Source organism: Heptranchias perlo, chromosome 1, assembly GCF_035084215.1.
Source record: "Heptranchias perlo isolate sHepPer1 chromosome 1, sHepPer1.hap1, whole genome shotgun sequence".
NCBI lineage: Eukaryota > Metazoa > Chordata > Chondrichthyes > Hexanchiformes > Hexanchidae > Heptranchias > Heptranchias perlo.
The window spans coordinates 44,660,544-44,683,449 of NC_090325.1; the positions used below are offsets into that span (position 1 = coordinate 44,660,544).

The 22,906-nt window shown below is 43.9% G+C and overlaps 1 protein-coding gene across 1 annotated transcript; it reads left to right on the forward strand.

Moving 5' to 3' along the window:
• The first annotated feature begins 11,048 nt into the window (after positions 1 to 11,048).
• Positions 11,049 to 22,672, forward strand: LOC137321794 (activated RNA polymerase II transcriptional coactivator p15-like). Its single transcript, XM_067984471.1, has 5 exons — positions 11,049 to 11,186; positions 14,925 to 14,993; positions 16,293 to 16,406; positions 18,405 to 18,513; positions 21,036 to 22,672. Exons 2-5 carry the CDS (start codon positions 14,925 to 14,927, stop codon positions 21,113 to 21,115), a joined length of 372 nt encoding a protein of 123 aa, XP_067840572.1. The 5' UTR covers positions 11,049 to 11,186; the 3' UTR covers positions 21,116 to 22,672.
• The last annotated feature ends 234 nt before the right edge of the window (positions 22,673 to 22,906 follow it).

The window sequence follows — 22,906 nt, forward strand, 5'->3', positions numbered from 1 at the left end:
CGGGGTATGCCATTTAGAACCGAGATGAGGAGAAATTTCTTCACTCAGAGGGTGGTGAACCTGTGGAATTCTCTACCACAGAAGGCAGTGGAGGCCAAGTCATTAGATGTATTCAAGAAGGAGATAGATATATTTCTTAATGCTAAAGGGATCAAGGGATATGGGGATAAAGAAGGATAGGGGAATTAAGTTAGACGATCAGCCATGATCATTTTGAATGGCGTAGCAGGCCTGAAGGGCCGAATGGCCTACTCTTGCTCCTATTTTCTATGTTTCTATGTTTCTATGCATTAAGAGGTTTCACAAGGGTGATTCTTCATTATTCCTGCTAAATATTAGACAAAGATGGAATTAATTTGTTGCATTCAATTTTTTTTTTTGGATATGGTGTTGGTGTTTATATTTGTAGTGAAGGGAGTGCAAGACACATAAGGCTGGACTGAAGGAATACAATCAGATGGTGGTAGTAAGGACAGTGGTGATAAGGATTGCCGGACTGTCAGTGTATTGGTGATGGGAGGGATGATTCACGTGAAGCGCTCTTAGATGAGTTGCTCTCTAAGAGCTCTGGTAGCTAGGGGCACTGGTGGTCGATGTTGCCCCTACTCTTCCTCCTCTTCATGCTCCTCCTGCACTTCTTGCAACCTAGGTAGTGGTAAGAGGCTGACCCCTCATTATCTGCATGCAGCAGATAACCACAAATCTGGAAACACAATCATAGCTGTAATGCAAAGCCCCTCCCAAACGGTCCAGGGAGCGGATGTGTTGCTTGAACGCGACGACTGTCTGCTCAATGACGTTTCTGCTGGTGGCATGGCTATCGTTGTACGTCAGCTCTGCCGCTGGGCCCAATTTCCTGACAGGAGTCATGAGCCATTTCTGAAGGGGATACCCCATGTCGCCCAGTAGCCAGCCTGTGACCTGATGGCCTGGTTGGAATAAAGGTGGAACAGATGACTGGCGCAGGGTGAAAACAGGAAACCAGGCACAGACCTGCTTGATGCATTGTCTATGGTCGACAACGGAGAGACATTGAAAGAGTGGAATCCCTTTCTATTCAGAAAGATGCCAGGCTGGGAACACGCAAGACAATGTGGTTGCAATCTGTGGCACCCTGGGAAAGCCTTTTTTTTTATTCGTTCATGGGATGTGGGTGTCGCTGGTGAGGCCAGCATTTATTGCCCTTCCCTAATTGCCCTTGAGAAGGTGGTGGTGAGCCGCCTTCTTGAACCGCTGCAGTCCGTGTGGTGAAGGTTCTCCCACAGTGCTGTTACGAAGGGAGTTCCAGGATTTTGACCCAGCGATGATGAAGGAACGGTGATATATTTCCAAGTCGGGATGGTGTGTGACTTGGAGGGGAATGTGCAGGTGGTGTTGTTCCCATGTGCCTGCTGCCCTTGTCCTTCTAGGTGGTAGAGGTCGTGGGTTTGGGAGGTGCTGTTGAAGAAGCCTTGGCAAGTTGCTGCAGTGCATCCTGTGGATGGTACACACTGCAGCCACAGTGCGCCGGTGGTGAAGGGAGTGAATGTTTAGGGTGGTGGATGGGGTGCCAATCAAGCGGGCTGCTTTGTCCTGGATGGTGTCGAGCTTCTTGAGTGTTGTTGGAGCTGCACTCATCCAAGCAAGTGGAGAGTATTCCATCACACTCCTGACTTGTGTCTTGTAGATGGTGGAAAGGCTTTGGGGAGTCAGGAGGTCAGTCACTCGCCGCAGAATACCCAGCTTCTGACCACAGTTTTTATGTGACTGGTCCAGTTAAGTTTCTGGTCAATGGTCACCCCCAGGATATTGATGGTGGGGGATTCGGCGATGGTAATGACGATCCGGATTCTTTCCCCTCAGTCTGGTTCAACACAATTTTAATAGCAGGTCTTAGTCTGTAGCTTCAATTCAGATTCCTGAGAGAATCCGAACGATTCTAACAGAATAAAGAGACAAAGACAAAGACAAAAACTCATACCTTTATACAGATCGATAGGGGTTGGAACATCATTAACACAAGAGTCAACACCAATCATAAGCCGGGCACAGGTTGCCATGCGAGGTTACATTATTTCCGGCCAATCATAGATCGTCCATGTGCTGATCATGCTGCTGTTAGACATCAAAGGGGATAACTTCCTCACCTTCCAACTTGGAATGTTCTTCCCTGTTCCTTCTGTTCCTTATCTCCCAACCTGGTATGTCTTTCAACTTTGGCTAAGCTCGTTACCTATATTGATCTGCCATAAACATGGAGACATTCAGACCAGTCCTTGAATCACATCAAAGACTCTGCATTGCCAAGACCATGCAAACCTGCTGACTACGCAAACATATGGCCCAGCAGGAGGCCAGGCCACCTGTACCAATCTCAGTTACTAACTAATTAACCCTTTCTAACCATTTTGCATTCTGCTTCTTTGCCACGTAGGCATCTTAATATTTACCAAAAACTGACCATGTAGGGATTCTCATTAATGCCGTTGAATGTCAAGGGGAGGTGGTTAGACTCTCTCTTGTTGGAGACGGTCATTGCCTGGCAGTTGTCTGGCGTGAATGTTACTTGCCACTTATCAGCCCAAGCCTGGATGTTGTCCAGGTCTTGCTGCATGCGGGCACGGACTGCTTCATTATCTGAGGGGTTGCGAATGCAACTGAACAGTGTGCAATCATCAGCGAACATCCCCATTTCTGACCTTATGATGGAGGGAAGGTCATTGATGAAGCAGCTGAAGATGGTTGGGCCGAGGACACTGCTCTGAGGAACTCCTGCAGCAATGTCCTGGGGCTGAGATGATTGGCCTCCAACAACCACTACCATCTTCCTTCGTGCTAGGTATGACTCCAGCCACTGGAGAGTTTTGCTCCTGATTCCCATTGACTTCAATTTTATTCGGGCTCCTTGGTGTCACACTCGGTCAAATGCTGCCTTGATGTCAAGGGCAGTCACTCTCAACTCACCTCTGGAATTCGGCTCTTTTTCCGTGTTTGGACCAAGGCAGTAATGAGGTCTGGAGCCGAGTGGTCCTGGCGGAACCCAAACTGAGCATCGGTCAGCAGGTTATTGGTGAGTAAGTGCCGCTTGATAGCACTGTCGACGACACCTTCCATCACTTTGCTGATGACTGAGAGTAGACTGATGGGGCGGTAATTGGCCGGATTGGATTTATCCTGCTTTTTGTGGACAGGACATACCTGGGCAATTTTCCACATTATTGGGTAGATGCCAGTGTTGTAGCTGTACTGAAACAGTTTGGCTCGAGGCGCAGCTAGTTCTGGAGCACAAGTCTTCAGCACTACAGCCGGGATGCTGTCGGGGCCCATAGCCTTTGCTGTATCCAGTGCACTCAGCAATTTCTTGATATCACGTGGAGTGAGTGCAATGTGGGCGAAGCCTCATGCTCTCTCATCCTTCGCTCTGTTCATTAGGAAAGTAATGTAGCTGTTCCTCCTCATGTAGAAAGCTTTGGTTACCCCCCGATACAACGGTGAACTGGAAGGTGTCTCTGATGTTGCCTGCTTCAGCTTGGAACAATCCCATGTCACACAAGTTAAAGGTTACGGTGACCTTGACAGCTCCTCTACATGCAGTGCTGTGCATGCCCTGGTTCAAGGCTCAAATTGTGGCTGCAGCAGGTGATAGCCTCCTTAGTGAAGCGAAGGTGCCTGACACATTGCTCCTCAGTAAAGCTGAGGTAGGAGAAGTGTTCCCGGAAGACCAGCTATGGGTATGGCCGCCTGCGCAATGCCCTCTTCCTCCGTCATCTCCCAGCTGCTCCTTCTCTTTCTCGAGTCTTCTTGGCTGCTCCCCTTCATTCTCCAGCCCCAAAGGCAGACCTACCAGACCACCCATGACTGCAGTAAAACAGTTTTTATGGCAGACAAAAGCAGTCCAGCACCAGCAAAATGTTGTTAGTAGAAGTCAGAAATCAGTTGTAGAAGGCAGGAAATAGGCAAAAATCAGCAACCTAAAAGGCCAAAGCAACAACTGACCTGAAAGACTTTTGGACCCCTTTTATGTTGGCTGCCAGTCTATTCTCATACTCTTTCTTTGCCCCTCTTATTTCCTTTGTCCCCTCCCCTCTGTACTTTCTATATTCAGCCTGGTTCTCACTTGTATTATGAACCTGACATCTGTCATACGCTCCTTTTTTATGCTTCATCATACTCTCTACCTCTATTGTCATCCAGAGAGCTCTGGTTTTAGTTGCCCTACCTTTCTCCCTCGTGGGAATGTATCTAGAATGCACCCGAACCATCTCCTCTTTAAAGGCCGCCCATTGTTCATTTCCAGTTTTACCTGCCAATCTTTGATTTCAATTTACCCGGGCCAGATCTGTTCTTATCCCATTGAAATTGGCCCTCCTCTAATTGAGTATTTTTACTTTAGAATGGTCCATGTCCTTTTCCGTAGCCAATCTAAACCTTATGATACTATGATCGCTGTTCCCTAAATGTTCCCCCATTGACACTTGCTCCACTTGGCTCACCTCTTTTCCCAGAACCACATCCAGCAATGCCTCCTTCCTTATTGGGCCAAAAACGTCCTGATCAAGAAAGTTCTCCTGAACACACTTCAAAAATTCCTCCCCCTCTTTGCCCTTTACACTATTACAATCCCAGTCTACATTAGGATAGTTGAAGTCCCCCATTATCACTACTCTATGGGTTCTTGCATATCTCTGTAATTTCCCTGCAAATTTGCTCCTCTATGTCCCACTAGTTGGTGGCTTATAGACTATCCCTAGTAGTATAATGGCACATCTATTGTTTCTTAACTCTAACCAAATAGATTCTGTCCTTGACCCCTCCAGGCGTCTCTCGTCAGCACTGCAGTATTCTTCTTAATTAATACTGCCACCACCCCTGCCCCTTTCTTTCCTTCCCTATCTCTCCTGAAATGCTTGTATCCAGGAATATTTAGTACCCAATCCTGTCCTTTTTTGAGCCAGGTGTCCGTTATTGCCACATCATATTCCCATGTGGCTAATTGTGCCTGCAGCTCACCAACCTTGTTTACTATGCTTCCTGTCTTTACACACATGCACTGTAAAAATATCTTAGACCTTCTTGTATTCTCTCTTAGTCTGATCCCATCTAATACTGTACTATTTCTTACTCTAGTGCTATCTGTCTCTCCCAATCCTTTGTGCACCGTGTTTCTCCTTTCCAATGCTACATCTTGGTGCCCAACCCCCTGCCAAATTAGTTTAAACCCTCCCCCATGGAACTGACGAACCTTCCCACAAGGACATCGGTCCCAGTTCTGTCGAGGTGCAACCTGTCCGGCCTGTACAGGTCCCACCTCCCTCAGACCTGGTCCCAATTCTCCAGGAATCTAAAGCTCTCCCTCCTGCACCATCTATCCAGCCACGCATTCACCTGCCCTATCCTCCTATTTCTATACTCTCTAGCGTGTGGTACCGGGAGTAATCCGGAGATTATTACCTTTGAGGTCCTGCTTATTAATCTTTTTCCTAATTCCCTAAACTCTTCCTGCAGGACCTCACCCCTCTTTCCACCTATGTCGTTAGTACCAATATGGACCACGACCTCTGGATATTCACCCTCCCCCTTCAGAGTGTTCTGCAGCCGCTCAGTGATATCCTTGACCCTGGCACCAGGGAGGCAACATACCATCCTGGAATCACGTCTGAGGCCGCAGAAACGCCTGTCTTTTCCTTTAACTATTGAATCTCCTATCACTATTGCTCTCCTGACTTTTCTCCTCCCCCCACCCCCCCCCCCCCCCCCACACCGTACAGCTGAGCCACCCGTGGTGCTATGGACTTGGCTCTGGCTGCACTCCTCAGAGGAACCATCTCCCTCACCAGTGTTCGGAACTGAATCCTGGTTAGAGAGCGAGATGCCCTCAAGGGACTCCTGCACTACCTACCAAATAAAGAGATATTTGGACAGGACCAAAAGCTTGGTCAATGAGGTAGATTTCATGGAGCTACTTAAAGGAGGAGAGAGAGGTAAAGAGGCAGAGTGGTTGAGGGAGAGAATTCCAGAGCTTAGGGCCTAGGCAGCTGAAGACACGACTAGCAATGGTGGAGTGATGAAAATCAGGGATGTGCAGGAGGCCAGAATTGGGGGAGCGCAGAGATGTCGGAGCCTTGTAGGGCTGGAGGAGGGGACAGAGAAAGGGAGGGGTGAGGGCATGAAGGGATTTGAACACAAGGATGAGAATTTTAAAATCGAGGCATTGCCGGACTGGGAGCCAATGTAGGTTGCAAGCACAGGGTGATGGATGAATGGGACTTGGTGCGAGTTCGGATACGGGCAGCAGAGTTTTGGATGAGCTCAAATTTACGGAGGGTGGAAGTTGGAGGCCGGCCTGGAGAGCATTGAATAGTTGAGTCGGGAGGTTACAAAGCCATGTATGAGGGTTTCAGCAGCAGATGAGCTGAGGCAGGGGTGGAGACAGGCGATATTATGGAGATGGATGTAGGCGGTCTTGGTGATGTCGAGGATATGGGGTTGGAAGCTCAGCTCATGGTCAAATAGAATGCCGAAGTTGTGAACGGTTTGGTTCAGCCTCAGACAGTGACTAGGGTGGGGGATGGAGTCAGTGGCTAGAGAATGGAGCTTGTGGCAGAGACCAAAGACAATAGCTTGAGTTTTCCCAATTGGAGGAAATTTCTGCTCATCCAATTCTGAATGTCAGACAAGCAGCGTGATAAATCAGAGGCAATGGAGGGGTCGAGAGAGATGGTGGTGAGGGAGAACTGGGTGTCGTCAGCCTACATGTGATATCTGACGTTGTATTTTCGGATGATGTCGCTGAGAGGCAGCGTGTACATAAGAAATAGAAGGGGGCCAAGGATAGTTCCTTGGAGGACTCCAGAGGTAACGATGCGAGAGCAGAAAGTGAAGCCATTGCAGGAGATTCTCTGGCTACGACTGGATAGGAATGGAACCAGGTGAGGGCTGTTCCTCCCAGCTTGACAATGGAGGAGAGGCGATAGAGGATAGTATGGTCAACCTTGTCAAAGGCTGCAGATAGGTCGAGAAGGATGAGTAGGGATTGTTCACCACGGTCACAGTCACTTAGGATGTCATTTGTGACTTTGATAAGGGCTGTTTCATATAGTGGTGGTAATAATTTGTGGTCAGTTTGGAATGGAAGTTAAGGAAAATGGAGCCGGCCGGAGTGAATTGGGTGGGATTAGCCACGCTTGCTTGATGCCATTTAAATCCAGAGGCCTGGACTAAAATCCAGAGTCATGAGTTCAAATCCCGCCACGGCAGCTGGCGAATTTAAATTCAATTAATTAATTAAATTCAATTAATTAAATAAAAAATCTGGAATTAAAATACTAGTATCAGTAATGATGGCCATGAAACTACCGGATTGTCGTAAAAACCCATCTGGTTCATTAATGTCCTTTAGGGAAGGAAGCCTGCCGTCCTTACCCGGTCTGGCCTATATGTGACTTCAGACCCACAGCAATGTGGTTGATTCTTAATTGCCCTCTGAAATGGCCAAGCAAGCCACTCAGTTGTAAAATCTCACTATGAAAAGTCATAATAAGAATAAAACCGGACGGACCACCCGGCATCGGACCACAAGGCACCGGACACGACAACGGCAAAACACCAAGCCCAGTCGACCCTGCAAGGTCCTCCTTACTAACATCTGGGGACTTGTGCCAAAATTGGGAGAGCTGTCCCACAGACTAGTCAAGCAACAGCCTGACATAGCCATACTTACAGAATCATATCTTTCAGCCAACGTCCCAGACTCTTCCATCACCATCCCTGGGTATGTCCTGTCCCACCGGCAGGACAGACCCACCAGAGGTGGCGGTACAGTGATATACAGTCAGGAGGGAGTGGCCCTGGGAGTCCTCAACATTGACTCTGGACCCTATGAAATCTCATGGCATCAGGTTAAACATGGGCAAGGAAACCTCCTGCTGATTACCACCTACCGTCCTCCCTCAGCTGATGAATCAGTCCTCCTCCATGTTGAGCACCACTTGGAGGAAGCACTGAGGGTAGCAAGGGCACAGAATGTACTCTGGGTGGGGGACTTCAATGTCCATCACCAAGAGTGGCTCGGTAGCACCACTACTGACCGAGCTGGCCGAGTCCTGAAGGGCATAGCTGCTAGACTGGGCCTGCGGCAGGTGGTGAACGAACCAACACGAGGGAAGAACTTACTTGGACTCGTCCTCACCAATCTACCTGTCGCAAATGCATCTGTCCATGACAGTATTGGTAGGAGTGACCACCACACAGTCCTCGTGGAGATGAAGTCCCATCTTCGCACTGAGGACACCATCCAACGTGTTGTGTGTCACTACCACCGTGCTAAATGGGATAGATTCAGAACAGATCTAGCAGCTCAAAACTGGGCATCCATGAGGCGCTGTGGGCCATCAGCAGCAGCAGAATTGTATTCCAGCACAATCTGTAACCTCATGGCCCGGCATATTCCTCACTCTACCATTACCAACAAGCCTGGGGATCAACCCTGGTTCAATGAGGAGTGTAGAAGAGCATGCCAGGAACAGCACCAGGCATACCTAAAAATGAGGTGCCAACCTGGTGAAGCTACAACTCAGGACTACATGCATGCTAAACAGCGGAAGCAACATGCTATAGACAGAGCTAAGCGATTCCACAACCAACGGATCAGATCAAAGCTCTGCAGTCCTGCCACATCCAGTCGTGAATGGTGGTGGACAATTAAACAACTAACGGGAGGAGGAGGCTCTGTAAACATCCCCATTCTCAATGATGGCGGAATCCAGCACGTGAGTGCAAAAGACAAGGCTGAAGTGTTTGCAACCATCTTCAGCCAGAAGTGCCGAGTGGATGATCCATCTCAGCCTCCTCCCGATATCCCCACCATCACGGAAGCCAGTCTTCGGCCAATTTGATTCACTCCACGTGATATCAAGAAACGGCTGAGTGCACTGGATACAGCAAAGGCTATGGGCCCCGACAACACCCCAGCTGTGCTCCAGAACTAGCTGCGCCTCTAGCCAAGCTGTTCCAGTACAGCTACAACACTGGCATCTACCCGACAATGTTGAAAATTGCCCAGGTATGTCCTGTCCACAAAAAGCAGGACAAATCCAATCCAACCAATTACCGCCCCATCAGTCTACTCTCAATCATCAGCAAAGTGATGGACGGTGTCGTCGACAGTGCTATCAAGCGGCACTTACTCACCAATAACCTGCTCACCGATGCTCAGTTTGGGTTCCGCCAGGACCACTCAGCTCCAGACCTCATTACAGCCTTGGTCCAAACATGGACAAAAGAGCTGAATTCCAGAGGTGAGGTGAGAGTGACTGCCCTTGACATCAAGGCAGCATTTGACCGAGTGTGGCACCAAGGAGCCCTAGTAAAATTGAAGTCAATGGGAATCAGGGGGAAAACTCTCCAGTGGCTGGAGTCATACCTAGCACAAAGGAAGATGGCAGTGGTTGTTGGAGGCCAATCATCTCAGCCCCAGCACATTGTTGCAGGAGTTCCTCAGGGCAGTGTCCTAGGCCCAACCATCTTCAGCTGCTTCATCAATGACCTTCCCTCCATCATAAGGTCAGAAATGGGGATGTTCGCTGATGACTGCACAGTGTTCAGTTCCATTCGCAACCCCTCAGATAATGAAGCAGTCCGAGCCCGCATGCAGCAAGACCTGGACAACATCCAGGCTTGGGCTCATAAGTGGCAAGTAACATTCGCGCCAGATAAGTGCCAGGCAATGACCATCTCCAACAATGATGTGGAGATGCCGGTGATGGACTGGGGTTGACAAATGTAAAGAATCTTACAACACCAGGTTATAGTCCAACAATTTTAAAAAATACTGGGGGTCACCTTTAACCAGAAACTTAACTGGACCAGCCATATAAATACTGTGGCTACAAGAGCAGGTCAGAGGCTGGGTATTCTGCGACAAGTAACTCACCTCCTGACTCCCCAAAGCCTTTCCACCATCTACAAGGCACAAGTCAGGAGTGTGATGGAATACTCTCCACTTGCCTGGATGAGTGCAGCTCCAACAACACTCAAGAAGCTCAACACCATCCAAGATAAAGCAGCCCGCTTGATTTGCACCCCATCCACCACCCTAAACATTCACTCCCTTCACCACCGGCGCACTGTGGCTGCAGTGTGCACCATCCACAGGATGCACTGCAGCAACTCGCCAAGGCTTCTTCGATAGCACCTCCCAAACCCGCGACCTCTACCACCTAGAAGGACAAGAGCAGCAGGCACATGGGAACAACACCACCTGCACGTTCCCCTTCAAGTCACACACCATCCCGACTTGGAAATATATCGCCGTTCCTTCATTGTCGCTGGGTCAAAATCCTGGAACTCCCTTCCTAACAGCACTGTGGGAGAACTGTCACCACACGGACTGCAGCGGTTCAAGAAGGCGGCTCACCACCACCTTCTCGAGGGCAATTAGGGATGGGTAATAAATGCCGGCCTCGCCAGCGACGCCCACATCCCGCGAACGAATAAAAAAAAAATCCGGTTGGACAGTCTACTGACGGGCATTGAAAGGAAATAGCGGGTTTTTCAGAAGTCAAGTGCGTCTTTTTAGCAGTACACTTCAGGCGGTAGCCATTACCGCCCCATTATCTGAGTTTTGTGCCCAAATGGATGATAATTGTCCAAGTTCACCAAGTCACTGATGGCTGGCATATATGTGGCAGAAACGTGATGCAGTCTCGGTGGGCTGAATGACCTCCTTATGCATTGTAAAATTCTATGATTCCACCTCACAATCATAATTAGTTTTTGGCACTGGCCAGATGAAATGCCAAGTCATTTCCAGTCCTGCAGTTTCCTGTTTCTAAATTATCATTATTGGTGTCTTTGTAAGCCCTATAAATGTAATATTTCAGGCTGGATCGGCCCATTTTTTCTTTTTAAAAGGGGGAAAGGTAGCTGTTAAAAAGGAGACACCTGTGGATTTGTGCTAAACCAGTCAGTCACTGCATTAGCCTGGACCCCCCTCTCCCCAATCCACTCACAATGGGGCTTTTGTTGGACAGACCCGTGGGATGAACTTCAATTCCCAGCATTCCCAACCACCGGAAGTGACGCGCTCCCAGCAGCCCACCACGAGCGCGAGCAGAGGCCGTTGGGGAACCCTCGAGTGGAGCAGCTGGTTCAATCGTTGCCGTGTGTGTGTGTCCTGAAACTCCGCGCTAGAGAAACTTCTCATCAACGTATGTGTTTCGATAATAAGATGGGCGAACAGCCGGTTGTTGGGAGAGTGGGTTTGGTATTTTTTTTTTCGGTGTGGGGAGGAACCGTTTCATTTTATCCAACGCTCCCCTGAATGAAAGCTGACCGCGGCCAATGAGAAGCGCAGCTTAGTGAGTTGCTAGGTGGATTCACCAATCAGCACAAAGGGGGCGGGACTTCCCTTTCTTTCTGATAACGAAGTGCGTTGTCTCGGTTTTTTGTTGAATAAAATGGGAGCTGCAGTGAAAGCGGAGCCGGGGCACGGCAACCCCCTACCGCACCCAGACAAGAGTCAAGTCCAGTGAGGCCCAGAGAGAAAAAATAAACCCAAATGTCATTAATTTAAGCCAAATCTGATTTTTGAAACTGATTAAAAAAAAAAAATAGGTCTGTAAAAGCTCGCGGTTACTGTAAAGGGACACGAGTAACTAAACATGTATGATGATAAGTTACATGTATGATTCTGGCGGGCTAATCAAGTCATGAGCTGAACGTTTAGGTTTTTAAATTTTAAAAAAAACAGTTAAAGAAGCTAAGAATAAGGGGTCTGTGCTGTTCAGACACACTACGTGAAAATTTGCATAGGTTTAAAACAGTATTATGCTTCAAAACCATTCGTTTACAATATTAAAAACCACATACTGTCTTTTGCCTAACAATGACTAATCACTCCTGAGGTGTGCCCTACCAATCACATGGCTTTGCTGCTTTAATGTGTTTGATTTAGCTGTATGAGTTCCTGTTCTTGGCTCGGTTGATAGCACACTCGCCTCCGAGTCAGAAGGTTGTGGTGGGTTTAAGCCCCACGAGGGATTTGAATATATGTGGGCTAACTATTCAGTGCAGGACTGATGGATTGCCATGTGGTTGTAAGTGCTGTCTTTTGGGTGAGATGTTAAACTGAGGCTCAGTCTGCATGCTGAGGTGGACATCAAAGATCCATTGCTACTACAAGAAGATTGTAAACAATTTTACAACACCAAGTTATAGTCCAGCAATTTTATTTGGCATTCACAAGCTTTCGGAGGTTTCCTCCTTCCTCAGGTGAATGTTGTGGCATCAAGAGAACCCTGTACTCAAAGAAGAGTACAGGGTTCTCTTGATGCCCATGCCGACATTCCTTTTCAACAGCTTGGAAAACCAATTATTTGGCCATTCATTCACGGGATCTTGTTCTATGCAAATTTAATTTGAGTCAGCCCAGTTTGGGTTCTTTTAGAGTGAAGGGCCCCATTCTGATGAGCCAGCCACTCTGCACAAATTACTAAAGCATCTGAATCAGTTATTATCTCAAAACTTTTGACAAGGTGCCACTCAGTAGGTTAATTTATAAGCTAGCGTACTGTGGGATTGCCAGATAGATCTTGGGTTGGATAAAGAATTGGTTGCATTTTCATAAGCAGAATGTTGTGATTAATGGTAGCGGTTCTGTGTGGAGACAGGTTACTAGTGCACTTCCGCAGGGATTGGTGTTAGGACTATTGCTCTTCATCTTTATTAACTATCTGGATGTAGGCTTTGGAGGAACTGTCTGCAAGTTCAGAGAGAATGTAAAGATTTGTGCAAATTTGATGAGCAAAAACTACTACAATCAGATCTAGAGCTGATGGGGGAAATGAACCTGTGTCTTTTAATATAGGTAAATGTAGTGTTATGCATGTGGTATGGGCTAATGCCAATCGTGTATATCATGCAGGGTTCTAAACTAAAGTCTGAGCAGAAAAAAAGACCTAGTTATAATACATTAATATCTAAATATTCACAACCAGTGCTGAGTGGCTATAACAAACACATTGAGATGTATTCCTAGGATGATCCAATATAAAACAAATAGCGCTATATTGTCATTGTATAAGATCTTGGAGCGGCCTTCTCCAGAATACTGTGTCCAGTTTTAGTCCCCTCGCGTGGTAGGTGATAGAAGCCCTGGATAAGATTGAGTGGGGCCACTAGCTTAAGTCCTCAGTTACTAGACTTTGAAGGCTTGGTCTTTTTTTACTCTGGAGTAGTGTAGACTTTTGGGAGCTATGATGGAGGTCTTTAAAATAATAAAGGGAGTGGATTGTGTCCATGTGGATAGACTATTGGAATTCGATAGGGAGAACCAGGGACATGTGCATAAGTTACGTGTGCATAGAACTAGGTAAGATGTTGGGAAGTTTATCTGTTCGCAGAGGGCCAACGACCTTTATTACAAGTTACCAGCTCGTGCAGAGAGTGCGGATCATTGCAGGTTTTCAGAAGGGTGCTGGACGAGTTCTTGGCTATGGTTGACATCTGTACAAAAGGTAGATGGGGTATTGGTGATGTGTCTCATGATCACTGATATCCCCTGAACTCATTTTGATCACCTTGAGGTCGGAGAAGAATTGCCTAGATTTCCCCCCCCCCCCCCCCCTCCCCCGAATTAGCCTGAGTTTTTTAAACTCTTTGCTTCTCTCAGGAGATTACATTAATTCCCCTCCAAGTCACGCACCATCCCGACTTGGAAATATATCGCCGTTCCTTCATTGTCGCTGGGTCAAAATCCTGGAACTCCCTTCCTAACAGCACTGTGGGAGAACCGTCACCACATGGACTGCAGCGGTTCAAGAAGGCGGCTCACCACCACCTTCTCGAGGGCAATTAGGGATGGGCAATAAATGCCGGCCTTGCCAGCGACGCCCACATCCCGTGAACGAATAAAAAAAAAACATGGCTGCTGGTAAGGGGCGGGAGGGGTGTTGGGGATCATGATGCTCGGTTGTATCAGGACTAGCTGGTCTTTTCCTGACCTTTGCTTTTGTAATTGGTAAGTTTTTTTTCCCATTTGTAGCTGTGGTTTGATACCAATGCTATGATGTGTATATATTGTAAATAAATGTCATAGTTCGATACCAGTGTCAGAATTTTTGCTTCAAGCTGTGTTGAGTGGGGGAAATGAGTAAAACATTAGTGGCAGAGAGCTCAGTGTACTTTTGATGAAATTAAAAGTTTCATCGACTACTTGAAAGATGGGGCAGAGATGGCAATTGACTTTAAATTGAAGTTTGTGTGTTCCAGTAATTAATGTATATGTTCTACCCTGTTTAATTGGGGTGGAAGGTGCTGATAGCCAAAAGCACACAGCTGAGTGTAAATGAATGTTTGTGAACATACAAAAAAATAGGAAAAGGCTAACTGGTCCACCCAGCTTGTCCCATCCAGATATGGTGCAGCCGACATGTGCCCTGTCCCCAATCATGCAATCCGCTGGAAGAGGCAAAATTCAAGAATGGAAATGGTATATTGAGGCAACTAATGGTTTCCTTAAAATGGACCTCCTTTGACTAAAGTTTTGGTTCCCCATCCATCTCCATCTTTGGCATGATGTCCATTTTTTTGATTAAGACTCTGACAATTTTCTATATTAAAGGTGCTACATAAATGCAAGCCATTGTTGAAAGCAAACTGTGGTGTGGTGAAGAATGCATGTTGTCTGCAGCAGAGGTCAGCAATGCACTGACTTGGCCACACACTCCTGCAGTCGCCCTGTCTGTGTGGCAAAGGCCAGAAGTACAGTTTTGAGTGTTGCTTTTTTTGGACCACTAACCGGAAGCAGACTTGCCTCCTTCAAATATTGTGTATATCATAGGGTTTTGTATTTTTCTGGTATTAGTGAATCTTAATTTCTTCAAAGAAAACCAATATTTTCTTTAGGAAATTTAGTTTAAAATTACTCTTTTTTTTAAAAAAAACAGATGCCTAAGTCAAGGGAAGTTGTTTCTACTAGCTCAGACAGTGAATCGGATAGTGAAGTTGATCAAAAGGTAAGATAAAATATTCTGATTAATTCTATTTTAAAAGTATATCTGAGGTCTTATTAAGCTGATTTGAGGTTATTTATATTAAAATATTTACTGAATGTTCCTTTTTAAAGGTCATTTTTATAATTTTTGATTGCAGTATGAGTATATTACAAGCATGCTCACAATATACATCAGGAAAGTGGTGCTGAGCTGTCTCAAATTTGAAGTTTTCATCACACTTAAGCCATTAAATATTGACATTGTGAATATAATTGGGATAATTTCAATGCAAATTTTGTTCAAAACAGCTGTTTCCTACCTGGTTAGAAATCCCCATTTCAATTTCTTCACCGCAGTACTAAATTTGAAAACGACTCTGGGCTCCAGACTGGCATCTGTGAGTGAAGTAAGTTGACTGTGGCTGATTTTATTGAAATGATTCATTGATGGGGCCCATGGCTTATATCCACAAATGTTGGATTTCCATGAGGCTCTGGAGAGGGGATCGAAAAGTCTTTTTTTTTCCTCCCCAGGTGGACTAGCTCCCTCTCCCTGACCTTCAACAAAGTAATGTTCTCTCATCTAACAAATGTGTTCAGTAGCTTCGCTAATGTAAATCCCCAGTGACCTCAACAAAACTTTAAAAAGTTACAAATGATGCAGATGAGGATATATTTGCAACCATACTAAAATGTGTCCCATTGTATTTATTCAATAGGCTACTGGAATACAGAGTAAAGGGATGTAGCAACATTATTCTCAATTCATGCATTGAGCATGTGATTCAAATATAGTGTAGGTATAAGTGGAAATGATGATTACTCTTTACACCAACCAGTTATTATAGTTAATCTCTCTGAAAATGGTGAAAAATAAAATGTATAATCGTCTGACCTAGATTCACTCTCTACAAATGGCAATTTAGCTGTATCCTGTTTTGAATTCAGAGTGGTCTAAATTTTATTTAATAGATTGCTGGTGAGTCATTGTTCTGGTAAGAATTGAAAAATGAATCCTGGTTCAATCTGGAATTCTAGTACTAAGTGATTGAGTGAAAGTAAATAGAAGCTTGAATTAGTGCAGCAAATTATATTTTGTTATGGGCTGGTAGTTTTAAGGATTGCTGGAACTATTTTGTAACTGTAAGGGTACATTTAGGCCTTTGTTTCAAATAAAGCTCAAAGTGAACCTGCAATAGAAAACTTTGGCAATAGGAAAACTACTACTTCCGTTTTTTACTCCCTGCTTCTCCCACCCCTCTCTTCCATATCTGTATATGAAAGTTAATTTCTGTAATACATTCCTGGATTTGTTTTACAGGCTAAGAGAAAGAAGTCAGCTACAGTAGAGAAACCAGTAAAAAAGCAAAAGAGTGGAGAAAGCTCTGGGGGTGCAAAATGCACTAAAAGTGACAAAGATGATAACTTATTTCAGGTGTGTTCTTTCTGTCAAAACATAATTCACAGGTGAATGACTGATACTGCTAGTTTTTTTTATATAGTTGTAGTATATATGGATTATCCTACATACTGGAGCGTGGAGACTGCCTGTTTGGCTTGTAGGAGACCCAGAAAATCAATTCTATTGATTTGTAGTATACTGATGTGACTAATTATTGCATCAGTGTCCATTAAGGTTGGGGGGGGTGGAAGGAAAGAGAGGAAAGGGTCTGTCTGTCTGCCTCTTGTTACCTCAGAAGGTGCACGATTGTGTTATCAATAGGTGGCGGCCCAGAAGTTGGCAAGAAGTTAGCTTCAGGGCAGCATTATGGGGAGGGAATGAACTGGGTGTGGTGGAATACTCCAGGTAAGACCTTTGGCCTTCGTGTCTATTTCTCAAGAAATGGATGCTTGTTTTTAAGTTATTTTAAATCCTTTTTACAATGTGACTCTCCTGCCAACTAAGGCAGCGATCTATGGTGTTTGGAAGTTTAATAGTGTATATCATTTTAAAATCTGATGTGCCAATATTGACTGTTAACTTTGGCTTTAACTATCTTTTAAAAAATTTTTAGGAATCATTTGGGAAGAAAATAGTTAAATGATAATCCTATCAAAAGATTTCTAAGATGCAGGCGTTGACTCAAATTTGTATTTGGGTGTATTGCTGACCAAGATCTTAACAAATTTGACCAAGTACCCAGGGGAATTGTTATTTGCATATTTAAACAACTGCAGGAGTTGACTCAAATTGGTATTTGGGTGTATTGGCAACCAAGATCTTAACAAATTTGACCAAGTACCCAGGGGAATTGATATTTGTATATTTAAGTAACTGAATTGGTACAGTTGTGACTCATTCATACCCAATTAAATCTAGACCATCTTAATCTCCATTCAGTTTTCTGCTGCATTGGTACAATATACATTCGCTGTTTTATTCCATTGTATTAATGAATGTATGATTACACATACAGCATACATGTCTATTGTAAGATTATGCAGTTTGAAGCCAATGTTTGATGTGTGTGTCTTAGACTTTGGATGGTAAGTTTCTATATAATCACTAATAATAACATAGCTGGAATAAAAATATATTTGCTAAAATTAAGATTACATGCATAAGGACATCCATATGTTACATATCCTATAATGTTATAGTGCATTTGTATGGTCAGTTTTCATTTGGCAAACCAGTAATGTAAATGAAGTGGTGATTATGCTGTTGGAGGTAGTTTGCACTATTAAAAGAAATTGATTAGGTCCACGTGTCCATAAATGTACATTGGCTTGCTGGTGAAGGCAGCTGTCTTTATTGGCTATCAGTGGGTGAGAGGCTGGAATGTTCACTCCCAACCTGCACAAGGCAGAGAAATCATTTTTCTATCATTAGCCTATGGGCCAGTATTTTGAAAATGAGTGATTTGAACTGACTGGAGTTGCATGTTCTCTGTCTCCTGCACGCTGACCTTGTTTTTTGAGCAAAGAATAGTACAATAATTTTGCCTTCATGTATCCTGATCTGATCTGGAAGGTAATTGAACCAGCTAGATAATAGGTGTGCCAGATAAACTAAGAACAAAAATCTGTGTATACTTCCATTTCTAAAGTAGAAAAATAAAATGCCAAGCCCCTTTAACTGTCATAGCATTGTAATTAATAATCGTGTTTTGGACCATAGTTTTGAAACTTATCTTTCACCGTAAGTTGAGAAGAAATCGCCTTTGTAAATATCATCACTGGGATTGGGATGAAGTCTACTGACCTGGCCAAATGCATCACTAACATTATGCAAGGTTTCTTCAATAAATTAACTAACAGGTTGAAATTGTGCTTTGAAGTATTAATAACATATTTGATTTGAAATTGCTTTATCTGAACAAAGCAATTTCATATGAAGATGCTCATTGCTAATATTGTACAGTGCAATTTCAATCATTATTTTTGTGCTAATTAGGCATCTGGCATTAATTTTAGATATATTTATTGATAGATTGGCAAGATGAGATACGTCAGTGTGCGTGAGTTCAAAGGCAAAGTCCTAGTTGATATCAGAGAATACTGGATGAACCAAGATGGTGAAATGAAGCCGGGAAAAAAAGGTAAAGTATGTCAGGGTTATTAGATGTATGTTGGCAAGATAACAAGAGCGCAAATTTAAGATAATCACTAAGTGGGATTAGATGAAGGGCTTAAGCAGGGAAAAATGCCAATCCAGATTGATAGGCTGCTTGGTTTCTGTGCTGTAATATTCATTTTTTATTATTCATGATGTGGATGTGGGCATTGCTAGCAAGACCAGCATTTATTCCCATCCCTAATTACCTTTTAGAAGGTGGTGGTGAGCTGCCTTCTTGAACCGCTGCTGTCCGTATGGTGAAGGTACTCCCACAGTGCTGTTAGATAGGGAGTTCCAGGATTTTGACCCAGCGACGATGAAGGAAAGGCAATATATTTCCAAGTCAGGATGGTATGTAACTTGGAGGGGAACGAGCAATTGGTGGTGTTCCCATGTGCCTGCTGACCTTGTCCTTCTAGGTGGTAGAGGTTGTGGGTTTGGGAGGTGCTGTCGCAGAAGCCTTGGCGCATTCCTGCAGTGCATCTAGTAGATGGGTCTACACTGCAGCCATAGTGCGCCGGTGGTGTAGGGAGTGAATATTTGAGGTGGTGGTTGGGGTGCCAATCATCCTGGATGGTGTCGAGCTTCTTGTGTTGTTGGAGCTGCACACATCCAGGCATGCTTGGATGAGTGCATCTGTTCAACATACTTGGAAATATTAAATCACTGATGACAAAAACATCTGGAATAATATCACCAAATGTCACTCTGGACCTGTTTCTTGCTGCAATGCTAAGCCTAGTGCGATCCAGATCTTAACCACCCTCTGTGGGGAAAAAAAATTCTCATTTCCTCAAGTTCTTTAGCTGATCATTTTAAATTTATGACCTCTGGTTACCAACTCACTTGCCAGAGGAAACAGAGCAAATAGGGAGAAACTGTCAAAACCCCTTGTTATTTTGAATACCTCTATCAGGTCTCCCCTTAACCTCCTCTGCTCTAAGGGGTACAGTCCCAGCTTCTCTAATCTATTCACATAACTAAATCCCTCATCCCTGATATCATCTTGGTAAACCTCCTTTTTACCCACTGCAAAGCCTTAACATCCTTCCTAAAGTGTGGTGCCCAGAATTATACACCATACTCCAGCTGAGGCCTGACCAGTGATTTGTAAAAGTTTAGCAAGCATTCCTTGTTTTTGTATTCAATACCCCAATTTACAAAGGCAAGTATCCTATATCCTTTCTTAACCACCATATCAACTTGCCCTGCCACCTTCAAAGATTTGTGAATATACACCCCCAGGTCCCTCTGCTCTTGCACCCCCCTCAAAATAATACCATTTAGATTATACTGACTCTCCAGTTTGTTCCTCCCAAAGTGCATCACTTCACACTTTCCTGTATTAAATTGCATCTGTCCATTTCACTGGTCTGTCTGTCATCCTGCAATCTGCTGTTGTCCTCCTCACTATTTACTACATTGCCAAGTTTTGTATCATCTGCAAACTTCAAAATTGTACTTCTTATACCTAAATCCAGGTCATTTATTTATTTATTAGAAAAGCAATGATCCTAATACCGATCCCTGGGGGGACCCCACTGCATGCTTCTCTCCAGTCAGAGAAACATCTATCCACCACTACACTGCCTCCTATCCCATAGCCAATTGCGTACCCAAAATGTATTCAAAACATTTCTTTTTAAAAGTACCGCCAAGGCAAAACAAATGTAAAATGGTTGTCCATGCTGGTGAGTCGTCTTCACTCATAGCAATTGGTCCTATGGTACAAATTGTAAATACCAATGTTTAGGTCGCCTTTACTTGTATGTAAAGAAAATGTGGAAATCTGAAAGGAGCTACGCAGAAAAGACAAGATAATGTTTCAGGTATATGCCTTTTAGCAGAGCCCTGAAGAAGGATATGCATCTGAAATTTTAACTTGCCCTTTTTCTACGGATACTGACGCTATCCTTTCTGTGGTGTATTATATTGATGTATGAATATGTTTATGCTTCATAGAATAGTTGGATATAGCGTGTTCCCACAATTGCCCATGTTTGGGTGAGGAGGGTGTTTTGTGGAACACCCTTAATGTTTGGCTATAAATCAGCATTGGCTGTGATCCAAATGCAAGTTGCTTCCTTTTCCTCTTGGAGGGAAAGAGAAGAGAGATTTTGCTTCCTGATAGCTCAAGTTAATCTAAAGTTGTTGAGCTGTACTGACATAAGTGTTATAATAAATGATTATTATCCAACAACCCCAGTGGAAGTGCACAAGCATGAACTTCAGTTGAGGACAGAATCTGACTCTAGTGTGGTGTCTTCCAATAAGCCTGGCAACATCTAATTCTTGGTACTTGTATAAATAATGACTACTTAAGCAAGCTACTGTAGGGTGACTTGTGCTCTTGGAACTAGTAAGGAGTCAATACCTTCAGAAGAAGGAAGAAATTTAATGGGAAAACACATTAATAATTATATAAAATGTCATGTGTTTTGTAACTATTATTAAGCTTTGATTCTCATTGCCATTTGTTACACTGATTTTTCTTTTCCAATCTAGGAATCTCTTTATCACCAGACCAATGGAATCAACTGAAGGAAATGATTCCTGATATCGATGATGCAGTAAAAAGGTTATAGAATGTCCATACAAAGATGTACCCTGCTTTTTCTCATTGAACCTGTCCATCTTTAACATTTACCTGAGTTTTCTAAGAGGAAATTAAGTGTGTTTGTATTGTAATGTTCATAATGTGACTGTTTTATGTATATGCAGTACATCCCAACTTTCATATTTTTAAAAACTCTCTAAAGGGTACACTATTTAGAAAAGTGGTATGGGATTTGTTTTTAGTGTTAAAATTAAATTTTGTTTCCTGATTTGATGTTTAGTAACTGCCATATCATGTCTATAGACTGTTGCTTATATTATCTTGAGCTAGTAGATACAAACACTTTCAAGAGCAACTTCATATTAAAATTCATGCAGCTCTATCAAGTTTTTTTTTGTGTTGGGTCCAATCGTTGAATCCTCTGGCTATTTCAGATTGGCATTCAGACTAGCTTTCCCCAGTGGCCTAGTGGGTAAATGCACCACCAGGTGTAGCAATAAGCCATACAGGCCAGAAGGTCCCAAGTTTGATTTGTGGTTTGTGCTGTGTTAGCTGAGCTGATCTCAGCTACAACAGCAGTTGGGCCACTACAATTTGCCTTGGTGCCTTGGAATAGGAAGGGTGAAAGTCAGTCAGGGTTTCCACTTATGATTACCATTCTCTGTTCACTATCTGGAAAATGAACCTGTAGATGTCCGTTGAGGGCAGGGTTGAACTTGCCTGTGTTGCTGTCCATGGTTGGAACAGGGTTTGAATGACCCAAGGCTAAACATACTCACTGTCTAGACTCACATATGAAGAATGACATCTTGAATGAGTTGCCAAAGGGCTACCAGTGTCTGGAATCCCACCCCAATAAGAGTTGGTGTCTTCATGAGGGATGGGGAGGGGGGTGAAAAAACATGGTGTCACCAATACTTGGGATAATTTAATAGGGCCATATTTTTGGACTTTTTTTTTCTTTTTATTTTGATGAGAAAGTGTACTGTACATTAAAGCTTTTTACTGGGCCTCTGATCTAGAGATGCCCTGTTTTATCTGGAGGTGAGGAAGATGGATGTTTGGCTCCTCCACAGATAATCAAAGCTAGCTTTGTCCTTAACACAAATATTTGTTGGAATCCATTGTTGAAATGAATTGGTTTAGCCTTGGATAAATCAAACCCTATTTGGACTGATGAGCAGTTTTGATAGCTTTGTGATTACTAATTGGACTGATGCAGGGAACTGTAACATGCTGTTTAGATGACTGAAATAGCAGTTAGTTTTTAAAAATAAATCAATATAGCTGTCATTTAGTCCAGGATTTTTCAATATTTCCCTAGACTCTTTCGCTCTGCACAGCAGTTTAAGTGATGGCTACTTGGGAATAATTTTAATCTGAAGTGACAGATTGATCAGTCCACCATGTGAACTCTTGTAACAGTACTTTCATGAGGTACTACTCCCAATTTAATATTTCCACACAGCATGCTTTGACTATTTTCAGTATGATTTTGTATTATTTCACCATGTTTGACCACATTTCTCTGATCTGTATTGAAATATGGTAAAGTAAATAAAGCTGTTGCGGCAACTTGATCTGACTTTGACTTCAATATTAGTTAATTCACTGAAGTTTATCACTAAAGAATTAAGTAAACATTTCTTTAAAGCAATCATATCTGAGCTTGCATTTAAAAAGTTGTTTTCATGACCCTTTTTAAGGCCACAAGGATGCTTATTTATAACTTGGTTCAGTAGGCCTACATTAATAGTGCATCAATTCAGCACAGTCATTCATTGGAAAGTGTTGATAGTTAAGCCAAAGGTGAACTTGT